The sequence below is a fragment of the Pantherophis guttatus genome, chromosome 2 (assembly GCF_059756535.1).
Source record: "Pantherophis guttatus breed Tessera chromosome 2, ASM5975653v1, whole genome shotgun sequence".
In the NCBI taxonomy this organism is placed as follows: domain Eukaryota; kingdom Metazoa; phylum Chordata; class Lepidosauria; order Squamata; family Colubridae; genus Pantherophis; species Pantherophis guttatus.
The window spans coordinates 60,013,427-60,026,219 of record NC_142064.1 but is presented as its reverse complement, the minus strand read 5'-3'; the positions used below and the strand labels follow the sequence as shown (position 1 = coordinate 60,026,219).

The following is a 12,793-nucleotide window of genomic DNA, read 5'->3' as shown; positions in this document are numbered from 1 at the left end:
AAAGACAGTAGTCGAAGGACTCTTCATCATCAATAAAGGATTGGTCACTGTGATGAGAATGCGAAGGAGAACGAAGAGCTGCAGGGGCCTCGTGGGTCAAATGCGAAGAAGATCTGGAAGAACGCATCGCTGGAACTGGAACAGAAGGAGCCAAAATACCCCTTTGGGAAAGGGCGGAGTTAATGCCTCTGTCCACAGACTGAGCAATTAGATCACACATCTCTTGAGGAAATAGAGAAGACTGACCCTCCAACGGGCGGAGCCCCGCCACTGTAGGAGTGAATGTGGCCGAAGGTTGATTGACAGCGGGTGGGGACATCTCGGTTTCCTGCACAAAAACTTCTCACCATGGACTGATCTCCTTGATCCGTAGAGACAATGTTTGTAGACCAAGAGGAGGAGTCTTGGATGGGAGGAGGCTCTGAAGTTTGTTCTGGAATGAGATCAAGAGGGACTGGCATGACAGAGGGAGGAGAAAGCACAATGGCTTCCGCTTGCTTCTTTGCTTTATCAAACTGCTTATTTAGAGCCATGTGCCTTCTCTGGGCATCCTTCTCTGCAGCAGCAGAAGGTGAGGCAGAGGTGGTAGAGTGAGGGTTGGAGCTGGACCCTCCTTTTCGCTGAGAGGGTGATTTAGTGCTTCTGGTGGAGCGGGTACGACCTGCCATTGTAAGGAGAAGCAGGTAGAATAAACAGATCAAAACAGCAGAACAAAAGAGAGGCTTTGTATTGCTGCTCAATATGAATCTGAGATAAACAGGGAAGAGCAGATAAATTAATAAACCCAGAGAGAAATAATGCAAAAGGGCAGTAATGATAACTGGGCAGGCAATCTAGTACTGCTGAATTAAAAAGGCCCCAATGTAAACAAAATGGCGCTCACTGACTCAGGAGGTCTGAGGGGGCGGGAAAACATGGCGGCCATAGTGAGGGAACCAGCAACACAGTTCTGCTCTTAATTTGGCTCCAAATTCTAGGTGGGAGAAATCCCAACGTAGACCCAAGACACAATAGGCAGTCTAATTTAATGCCTAATGGCTCAGGACCGACGGAACAGTCCCACACAAGCCAAAGAAACAAGTCAGTGGAGTCAATACGAGGCAATCTGGGGAAGAGCTGAGCCACGGCACCACGAGGCTTGTCTCCATTCCCACAGTGCGAGGCTGAGCAACCCAGCCTCCCACGCGCTCTGCTTTGCGGTTAAATTGCCAGTTAATAGTAAAGATAACACCAGCCTCTGACTCCCTTGCCGCAATAATTAGTAATAAGCTCAAAAACAGCGCAGGGCCAGCAACACAGCCTCCCACGCGACCTCCAGTAACTCATGATTAAAACGCTGAGACGTTAGCAGCAATGCGAGCCGCTGCCAAGGCAAGCACTCTACAGTTGATCAGCGTTTCGGCGAAAATCCACTTTTCAGCTAAAAAGCCTCTTGAAGAAGAAATTCCAGCACTGAAAACACTTTTATTTTAATTTTAGAGAGTCCAATGAGAGGAGCTCCAGGGAAACAAGTATTGAAGGCTCGGACTGAGTAAGGAACTGGGCTAAACCGGAAGAGGAGGTGTGTTTAGTCTAATTTCTTACTCAGTCAGAGAGCAATCGGATGAGGAACCTCCCATTCAATGGACTCTCTAAGCAGCGCAAGGGAGAATATAATATTTTGCTATGCAGATAAAAGGGACTTCTATATGGGTTTGCTTCTTCCAAAGAAATAAAGAAGCCAGTTTCAGACGTTAATACTCAAGTTTCATATTTTAGCTTAATAAAACGTTAATGATCAGTGGTTTCGTAAAGGACTATTTTCCCAGGATGGCTTCTCTCTAGTAGCAGGGATATTGCAATCCTTTAGAGATGTTGATAACCTAGCATGGGCTCAGATTTTTTTAATGTGAACATTTCAAAAGGCGATCTAGATGCTCAAATATTTTAATCAGTAAAGCATAGGAACTGATCTGACATTTATAAGAGATGCAGTAATAAAATCCCAATCCCTTTGATGCCTGAATTTTATCAAAAACAGCTCCCTATGTTTAGCCACAACTTTAGGGCTCTCTATGGATAGCATAATCAAACTAGTCTTATCCTCATACTTGCTAAGCAGGGGCTGCTCTTAGGAGACCAGGAAAATGACATTAGAAATCACTTCTCAACTGTTGCCAAGAAAACAAACTGGATTTCTAGCAATTCAATTCAAAGGATTTCTTTTCACCTTTTCAATGCTTGTAGCATACAAAATTATTTTCCCATTTAATTGAGAAATATTGCACGACTACACTTTTAGCATGTAATGTTAGTTCATTTTGGCCACCAATTGTTGAATTATGGGATGCTTTATTAAAAGCATCTTTATCAATAGAAATAATTCAAAGTAAACTGAAGGGATTTCAAACCTGTCAGTGTGCTTCTCAAAGACTGAAAAAAAGACAGTATCAGCTTCTCATAATATAATTGACAAATTTTAACTTTCACAAACCATTGGATGTGATACAACCAAAGCAAAGGCAATAATAAAAAAATGTAATTTACCAATTTGAGGAATCTGTTGATCTAGTACAGGTAGTCCTCAACTTAACGACTGCAATTGGGACTTGAATTTTGGTTGCTATGCGATGTAGTTAAAGCTAATAGTCACATAACCGGACCCATTTACTGCAGTCATTAAGCCAATCACAGTCGTTAAGCGAATCACATGGTTATTAAGTGAATCATGTCCTTAAGTGAATCCGGCTTCTCGACTTTGTCAGAAGCTGGCTGAAAAGTTTGCAAATTGTGATTACCTGACCACAAGTTGCTTCAACCATTGTAAATGTGAGTTGACTGTGAAATGCCTGACCACAACCTCCATATCTTTGAGGATGGGTTGTGAGTTTTTCTGAGACCATCGTAACTTCAAACTTAGAAGAATTCATGTTAGTCAGGGATTACCAATACAATATTCTCTTAATTTTACTGTACGGACTACCTGTGCAAGCAAATCTGATTGATTAAAAAAACCTAAAATATTATTTTGGGTGGGAGGGAAAGATTGTAATACCATTTCTCTCTTGACTTTATTGTGAGATGAATATTCCTTGAATATTTAATTTTTAAAAAAATACTTTTTTATGTTCCAAGCGAATACGGAGATTGCTGATAGATTGGTAAATGAAAGTGAACTGGATTGGGGATCTTTTATCCAATTCAGTTCTTTTATCCAATCAAAATGGTCATGTTCAAATAGTCCATTATAGTTCATCTTCTTTGTAGGCAGAAGGTCCAACTTCAAATCCTTGGTCTCTCCAGTAGGAGATCTACAGGATTGAAATTATTTGGATTGAATTTATTTGGCATAAGGTTTTTCCCTTATTAATGTAATAAATTACATATTATTATTGCCTTTGCTTTGGTTGTATCACATCCAATGGTTTGTGAAAGTTAAAATTTGTCAATTATATTATGAGAACCTGATACTGTCTTTTTTTCAGTCTTTGAGAAGCACACTGACAGGTTTGAAATCCCTTCAGTTTACTTTGAATTATTTCTATTGATAAAGATGCTTTTAATAAAGCATCCCATGTAGGATAAATAAGAATTTGTTGGAGAAAGATGCTTGATATTGGGCTGGTATGTAGTGACTAGTTAGCAAAAACCCTACATTATATAAATAATTCATGTATACTTTTAACAGGAGACAAAAGATACCAAAAACATATTACAACCTTGAATAATATAGTTCGCAAATTTATTATGCATTAGGAAGCTTATTAACTTAAAAACCAAACTGCATAGTACAAAAGGTTTGATATCTTTGCTTAAGGCGGACCAAGTTTCAAAATATATATATATATATATTTAAATTTTGTTCCGTCATTACACAATCCTTTATAAAAGCTGTATATCTGTCAGTGCCCTCATTACATTTATAAATACAAGATTTACACAGTACCCCATCAGGAAAAAAAGTAGAACTTCTTATAAATATCTACATATATTCATACATATAAAACATTCATAAGAGTACTTTGTTAGATTTTTGTGTAATGTTCCATTTTTTACTGCCACAAAATACACAGAAACCTGTGCAATTTCAAAAATGCTTCTAAAAATTGTAACATGGTACTTTATAGAAACTAAATCATCTTTTAAAGTCTTTTTAGATAGACATTTCACAATTATAATTCTATGAGATTCTTCAGAGATTGATATGAAGGCTAAATATAGCTGATAACAATGTACACTAAATAGCAGTTAAGGCAGGAGTGAAATTAAGTGGGACAGAAATGTTTCATATGGCAGTTAAAAGATGACAGATGATGTGATAAATACACATGTCAATATAAATTGCCTCTGCACCCATTTCATTAGTTCATATGTCAGAACCGGCCACACTGGTGGTGCCAGAGGTGAGCATCACTAACGCTTTCTATCGAAGGCATTAATATCATTGCCTGGCTCAGGTTTTCAATAGGAGCCCTTTTAATTATCATCTCAGTTAGAGATTTTAAAAACAAGGGTTGAAAATGCACCAATAATTTATTTTTCAATTTACATTCCCTGCACACTTTAAATAGTTCAGCAATATTCAATCAATCAGACAGCATGTTAAGAGAGAGATGTAAGACTATATTGATGGAGTGGGATTGTGACAGAAATCTTTGTCAGTAATGTTTATTGAAATGGAGTATTATTTCCAAATCCCCACGAACTACAAGAGTAGAGAAGCAATGAAGACATTTGCGGGGTGGGGGGGGCTAGCAGGGTTATGGTTTACTCACAGTGAATTTGGGTACTCAAGTATTTAACTACATCTGAAGATCATCTTTCCCAAGATACTGCAATTCCACATTCTCAGTTCAGTGTTGGGTTCAACAATAATTGCATGGATACAAAAAGAAAAACTTGCTTTGGACTGTTCTACAGAAAATCCACAGTAAGTGGTTGCAATCAGCCTTAATTGAATACCAATGGCCACTTATACATGATATCTTAGGTGAGTGAAATGTGCAAAGCTTCTGACAGATCAAAAGTTCACTCCAGAAGAGAACTGCTCTGGATTCAGAGCTCAGTGCATGGATTATGTCTGCCCAATGGCTGTCTCTGTTAATCCTAGAAGAAAACTCGTTTCATACGCTGCTATCTTGAAGCAGAGGCTCAATATCCTCATCACTGGCCAGATCTGGACTGTTGCTCTGGATACTGTTGATGCTGTTGCTGTGCTTTCTGGTATTGGCGGCTTTACTGTGCTCGGGGATAAATAAGGCAACCAGAAAGGCTAGGAGGACTGCACATGCTCCAAAAAGGAAAGGAGGGCCAGGTATGACTGCATTCTGTAAAAAGAAAATGAGAAAGACCAAGCAACCACAGATTAGTATAATGTGAACAATGAAACCACTCACATCCGCATCTTTAACTGTCCAGTAAATAGACAGTTATATGTGTCACTACTAAAACTGTGCTGCCAATATCAAACAGACTTGCATCCATTTTGACGGTCGTTGGCTGTTGTCAAAGTTAGAAACTTGTCTTCTCCAGCAATCACATTCCTATTTCATCCCATACTGAATTGAGGCACAATACTAAACCAGTAGGAAGTCTTTTTGGTTCTGGGTGTTTTGAAAAGAATCAGACAAAAATTGCCCTGTATGCTTCTGTATGCCTAGGAGGGTGGGAACCTCTGCGAATTGAATTATAATTATTTATACTGAATAATTGTTTTGACAAAGAATTGGATTTTAGAAATGGAGTTCCTAAATCTGTGAACTGACAAAATTACACAGCTGATATTAAGCATTCTTCAATCCAAGAGACTAACACAGAACAGGGCTGTTAGAAGGCCAAGGAGAAGAACGGCTGGCAACAGCTGAACAACATGAAAAAACAGGGCAAAAGTAGAAAAAGGTTATGGTTTTAGCTGGAAAATCCATCAAAAGAATCAATTGCTGATTCACTCCATGTTATGTTTTACAGTCTGAAATGAAGAAATATCAGCCACAGGATGCCTCCTCAAGGACTATTAAGAGCCACTATTCCAAGAAAGATTTATAATCATTTTACCTCATCACTTGGATCCTGCCTAGCAGCCTTATCCTGAACTGGTGCCAACTCATTAAGTTCCACATGGAAGAGAAAGAATATGAAGCCATAGAGAGCAGGGCCAAGACCATTGCACAGACCTCTGATTCCAGTTATTATTCCTTGGACGACACCTGGGAAAAAGCAAGTTCACAGTGAAGGAGAAATAATTTCTTCCGGCCATTCCCACTTTAAAAATGCAACAAAAGAGCTCCATGGACTGCATTTCAAATGGATTCTGAGCTCTTATACAGCTATCAAGCTGACCTTATTCTAAGCTGGCTGAATATTAACTACCTTTAAAGAGAGATCAGCTAGATTCAAAAATAATGTTGCAGACTAGTAATTAATTTGAGACATTAATTCGCCCTATGAAAAACAATTTTCTTGTTAGATACTTTCAAAACAACTGAATTAGATCTGAACATATTCTTTTATACTGAAATGATTGGTCCAATTCAGTTGTTCTGAATTTTGTATTTCAGAGAAAATACAATATTTATATAATCTGACATTTATACATTCTCACATATTCAGTCACCACTAGATGGCATTAGCATGTACTTTCAAACTTCTAAAAACTCTTCAGAGGATACTTAATTACCAACCCCGCCCCCAGTATAAGAGCTTATTTTTACATTATACACTTATACAAGAAAGTTATTCTATAAAGTGCCAACAGTGTAATCCCATTCTTTTCCAGCAAAAATTGTGATCATTTTCTAACAAAATAAAAAATCGATAGTCCCCCCCCCCCACACACACACACAAATCCTGACCTAGTGAGAATGAAATTACTGCGGTGATTATGACTTTTCTATCATTTCCCATTTTCCACCCATCTTCATTTCAAAAACAAGTGAACCTAAATCACCATTCTTCCAGAAAGAATAATCATCATCTATGTCACAAGCAAACTTCACTAAAAATAAATATGCAAGCTAATCTCACAATAAACCAGGGGTCTCCAATCTTGGCAGCTTTAAGACTTGTGGACTTTAACTCCCACAACTCCAAAAGCTGGCTGAGGAATTGTGGGAGTTGAAGTCCACAAGTCTTAAAGTTGCCAAGATTGGAGACCCCTGCAATAAACTATTGAAGATGGGGAGTTCATCTTCCTCTAGGATTAGGAGAAAAAAACAGGGCAGAGATTCTCCCCCACCAGGGAGGTAGGTAAAGAGATGACGGGCAAAATAATTACAAGTATCCCTGTCCATCACTAGTTCTTAGACATACACACACACACAAATATATACAAAAAAGGACAGAGTTTGCATGGTGGACATGATGTGCAGTTCAGCCTTTTGGCATATATATATAGCTACAATGATGCCAAAAGGCTGAACTGCACATCATGTCCACCATGCAAACTCTGCCCTTTTTTGTTGGCAGCCCCATGTTGCATGCAATTAGTTAAAGAGAGAGACTGTCACCACCAGATTGTCCTTTGTCGGTTGCGATCCTGAGGATGCCTATGTTTGTACTGCTAAGCAGTTTGCTTTGGAGCTTCTTACCCCACGCAAGTTATATCCCCAAGGCAAAATAACCCTCAAAAAATTTTCCAAGTTAAAGAAATATCATTTCTGAAGAGTCACGCTATGTGTAACTTACCTCTTCTTACGTGCACAAGGCGCAAGAAAAGATATACAGACTGTTCTGCTTTCAAAAGCTATTACAAGACTACTAATCGGAAGCCCTCAATTCAGTTAGTGACCGTTTGAAGTTACAACAGCACTGAAAAAAAAGAGACCTAAGAACATTTTTCACCCTTACGATCATTGCAGCATCCCCATGGGTCATGTGATCAACATTCAGATGCTTGGCAACTGACTTGTATGTATGACAGTTACAGTGTCCCAGGGGTCACATGATCACCTTTTGTGACCTGACAAGCAAAGTCAATGGGGAAGTCAAATTCACAACTGTATTACTGACTTTAACAACTGCAGTGATGGGCTTAACAACTGTGGCAAGAAAGGTCATAAAATGAGGCAAAACAACTTAGCAACTTTTCTAAAGCACAAAAATTATACATCCACAGTAATGCTAGGGGGAAAAACAACTACAAGATCAGTTTTGTAGAAAAATAACCTTGCTTTCACCTTGTTGATCTGAATCTGCGTTTCGTGACACAAGAGCACTGATTGCTGGGAATGTGATACTTGACATGGCGGCAACAGCTCCAGCTGCCCACATCATCCTAAGCACAACAAAACATAATGGTATATAATTTGAAAGGAAGGATCCATTTAGTAGGGTGTTTTTTAACATTTTAAAAGAATTACCCAGGTAGTTTTATATATATATTTTTGGTGGTTCTTCTCTGATCTAGATACAAACTTTTAAAATAGTATTGCCAGGTTCTGCTCAGCAGCTTCAAACATGTAAAAACAACTGTTCACCAGGACAATAATTAAGTTAGTTGGTTTTAGGTAACTAGCAATAAGGGTAAAAGAGATAAAATTATATATTTTAGGTCAAAATATGTATTACTCTTTTTTCACTTGCTTTAGCCTTATATTTTTCTGTATTTAAAAATATGCCATTCATATTGAGAAACTTGCTATGCTTTTTAATTAAAATTATTTTGCCTATTTGGATATTATTAGTTGCAGAGCATAATAATGGCTGATTGAAGATGACTCTACAAACGTTATGTATTTTGTTACCCATGGAAAGTTTTGCATTCTACCAGCTATAAAGCAAAGAGAAATAATGCAAGCAATGAAAACAAGTTAGACACACATTTAGTTAGTTCCTCATATCAACATTACCTCTCAACTAGATTATACTAATTACATGAAATTACCCCTCAAAATCACCCCAAAATGTCAGCTGGTAGGAAACGTTGCTATCCCCACAATAATAAGTCAGATTTATTATTACCATGATACACTGCCATAATATGAGCTGCACTGGCTACCAGCTTGTTTCCAAGAAACTGGTTATTATCTATAAAGCCCAACATGACTTGAGATCTGGGTATCTTTTGAGAGCACCTCTTCCAGGAAGAAATGGCCCAACCACTGCATAGAGAATACCTACTGGAGTATCTATCAGAAGAGGATTCAAAAAGGGACTTTATCTGTGCAAGTATCTGCCTTCTATAGAATAACTTCCCTTATTCAATCATTTATTAAGATCTGACTACTCCGAAAGGCCTTTGGAAGCTAAAACTTTGCTATCATGAGTGAGATGTATCATAAATACTATGTGATAAAATATTATTTTGGAAGGATACATTGATAGTTTTTCTTGTTTTCTCTCTCTCTCTCTCCTCTCTCTCTCCTACATCTTTCCTTTAAAATCTGTTTTGTCACCAGCCACAGTTCAAATTCTACGTCTTGACATGTTGTCAAATGACTTAAAACTTGGTAAATGACTTAAGATCTTGGCCAATGGTTATTAGCCTTGATGTCAGCGTACCTATTTCTAAGGGCCGTCAGCTTGGAGATCACTGGGCTTTCTTGGTTGGTCAAGATGAAGACTGACTGCTAGACTAGATGGGCAAAGTATCTCATCCAGCAGAGCATCATGTTCTTAAAGCACATCTTCCTATATTATCCTATCCAATAACCATGGAGTTATTACATCGATGAGTTAGAACTGTACATAAAAATATGGCCCATGTAGGTCTATCATACCTTCCATGCCCACAAGCACACAACATGCAATGTATTCACTGAATTGTTAAAAAGAAAACTAGGAAGAGTTTGTTAAAAACACATCTGCACTGCACTTACCAAGGCTGAGAGCCAAAACCATACCAGGCCAGCTGGAACATCTGAAAACCAAGGCCAAGCAGTACTGTGTTTTTGTTCCCTATAGACCTCATTAGGATGCTGAGAAAGACAGTCTACAAAAGTCAGAAAACACATTATGCAGTTTATTTATAAATCAGTATCTAAATAAATGCAGTGGCAAAAAGAAAACATTTTAAAATTAATTTGTATGACTGTATAAAAATCATCTGGAACCAATATCAATTTTTCATTTATAATCTCCTTTTAATGACCTCATAATCCTTTGTGGGGTGAAGTCTGGGCAACTGAATGCAGCTGAGTGTTTACTGGCCAGATGCCCTTCCTGTCACCAAAGTGGAGTTATATTCAGCAGATATATTCTTATCGTGCCCAGAGAAATATCTGCCTCTACCTGGGATCAAACTCACAGCCTCCTGATTGTGAGATGAGAGCTTCACCTGTAGACCACCGCACCACTCATCAATTTTTCATTTAGGTGTGCACAAATTCGGCATCAACTTTTTGGGGGCCCTTCAAATCTACAACCAAAGCCTCATGATATATTTCCAAGGAAAGACCTTGATAAAAGCATTGACCAAAAAAAAAAGTCTTCCCAAAGAATATATGACTCTTTGTAAGAAAGCTGCTAGGTGAAGTCAAACATTCAGCTACCTTGCAAACAAGCAAGGTCAACTGTCCACTAGTACAATGTAATGTTGCCCCTGAAAAATGTTGGAAACTGCAACTGCTACAAATGTAGGATGTGATGAGGAAGCTGATGGGAACCACAAGTGGTCCTTGCTTATCAGTAAGTTTGTTCAGTGACAGTCTGAAGTTACAATTTGTGAAAAAATTGCACCAGTCACAGTGCCCCCCCCAAAAAAATTGACTGTAATTTGGGAAGTTTCAGTGTCCCACTGTCACGTGATACTATTTACAACTTTCATAGCCAGCTTCTGACAAGCAAAGTCAATGACAAAGCCAGCAGGAAGTTGCAAGTCATGGTCACAGGACAACATACTTAACAATTGCAGATAATTCACTTCCCGCAGCCAGAACTAACATAAGGAGTGTGGTGTTTCACTTTACAACAATGTCACTTTAGTGACAGAGTTTCTGGTCCCAATTGCAGTTTGGTAAATTAGGACTATTTGTACATGTTCTGAGTACTACACATATTCTGTGTGATGTGTGCTAGGTGATGGTTTGTTTCCATGTTCAGTTTCATATGCCTGTTTTTCACTTTTTAAGCACTGATCAGCTTTATGCTAGAGGACCACTTTCTTCCATAGGCTCTAGCAAAATAATCTAAAACATGTTTTTCAAATGTTCACTCTGTAAGCGATAATCAGGACAAAGGTTTTCTGTTGCAGAACCTTTACCAATTGGTCAGACTCCAATTCTCTGCCGGCATCTGGTAAAAGAAACCACTTTTAACATTCTGATTGTTCTTATTTAATATTTGGACAGATATATTAAATATTCATAATTCTGTTAAGCATTTTGAATTATCCTGTTAGACATTAATTTAATATAAAATATGCACTTTTTGTCATAGTTTTCTCTTTATTTTATAGTAGTTAGGCCCTACATAGACATTTTACTTTCACATACATAATTTGCAAAATACATTTCATCACTTAATTAATACATTTTAATCATGTGTGCTTGTTGCAATTTTTTAAAATCTTATTAAAATTATGCTTACCTGAGCAACTATAGAAAGAATGCCAATCACAGCTATGAATGTTGCAATGCTTGCATACTCAAATTTTATCACCTGTAAATAAGTCAAACAGAATCTGTACTTAAAACTTCACAGGCAGGCATGTGCTGCAGAGTGAGGGTGGGCAGGATCCCTGGAATCCTGTCTGTATCAGGCTTCTTCAGAGAAAAAGTGGTGGGAGACATTTACTGGGGTCTACTACTTTGACTTTACCTTTCAGCCTCCACCACATTGACTTTGCTTATTAGAAGCCAGCAGGGAAGGTTGCAAATGGTAATATGACATAGCTCATTCTGACATCATAATCACCAAATACTTAAGTGTCTCCATCACAATCACATGACCCCAGGGAGACTGGGATGGTCAGAACTTTTGAGGACTGGTTGTTACACTAAGTTGTTTTTTCAATGCCACTGGACCTTTGAATGGTTGCCAAGAAAATAGAAACATCAAGGACTGCTGTAGTTACTATAGAAATCTACTTGTTAGCCTCCAAAAAAAGCTTAAATTAAAAGCACAGAGTAGAGGTGGGTAGGTACTAATTAGGAATAGTTTGCTTTACAGCAGGCTCCCTCAATCTGGATATCTTTCAGATGATTTGGGCTACAATTCCATGATATACTAGAGTCAAAAATCACAGAAATTATAGCTCAAAATGTCTGGAAGGCATGAAATTGAGAAGATGTTTTTAAATGACTGTTGCTCTTTCTGGAAAGCAGGCCCACAAGGTGAAATTAACTAAAAGTTAATTTCCAACTAAAAGTTATAGATTGCTATCACATTTATATTGCCTTTGTGCTATTTCTTAATTTTTTATGAACTTTTAAGGGAACTCTGAAGGAATGGCTAGAGAAAGATTTTAATGAAACGTTGTCTATCTTCCCTGCCCATCAATAAGATGTCAAATTTACATAGCGAATGATATAATAATCTCTTTTATTTCTTCATTGCAATAACAGGTTTTTGGTTGCTTGCTTTTTCTTAGAAAAATCAGAAATGTCAGAGATCAGAGATGATACGTGATTTGCAGTCAAATACTGAATACATATATATATGTTTGGAATCTACCTTTTCACTCTATAGACAGAAGACTGCCATGATTAGAGTAAGGAATATTATGTTACTTCAGGGAAAATTTTAAATTGAAAAAGTCTGTTGTTTGTAAAATAAGAATACAGGTAATTCTTGACTTATGGCCATTTGTTTAGTAATCATTTGAAGTTATGAAGGTTCTAAAAAGTGATTTATGGACCAGTCCTCGCACTTACAACTG

General features: G+C 37.8%; 1 protein-coding gene across 1 annotated transcript in view; it reads right to left on the bottom strand.

Moving 5' to 3' along the window:
• Window positions 1-4,631: 4,631 nt before the first annotated feature.
• SLC71A2 (solute carrier family 71 member 2) overlaps window positions 4,632-12,793 on the bottom strand; it is a 30,687-nt gene continuing 22,525 nt past the window's right edge. The window contains exons 8-12 of the mRNA XM_034410058.3: window positions 11,503-11,574; window positions 9,795-9,907; window positions 8,154-8,251; window positions 6,034-6,185; window positions 4,632-5,306 (exon numbers count right to left, since the gene is read on the bottom strand). Of these exons, the coding sequence (XP_034265949.2) occupies window positions 5,103-5,306; window positions 6,034-6,185; window positions 8,154-8,251; window positions 9,795-9,907; window positions 11,503-11,574 (639 nt within the window). The 3' untranslated portion in view covers window positions 4,632-5,102. The remainder of the gene's footprint in view (window positions 5,307-6,033; window positions 6,186-8,153; window positions 8,252-9,794; window positions 9,908-11,502; window positions 11,575-12,793) is intronic.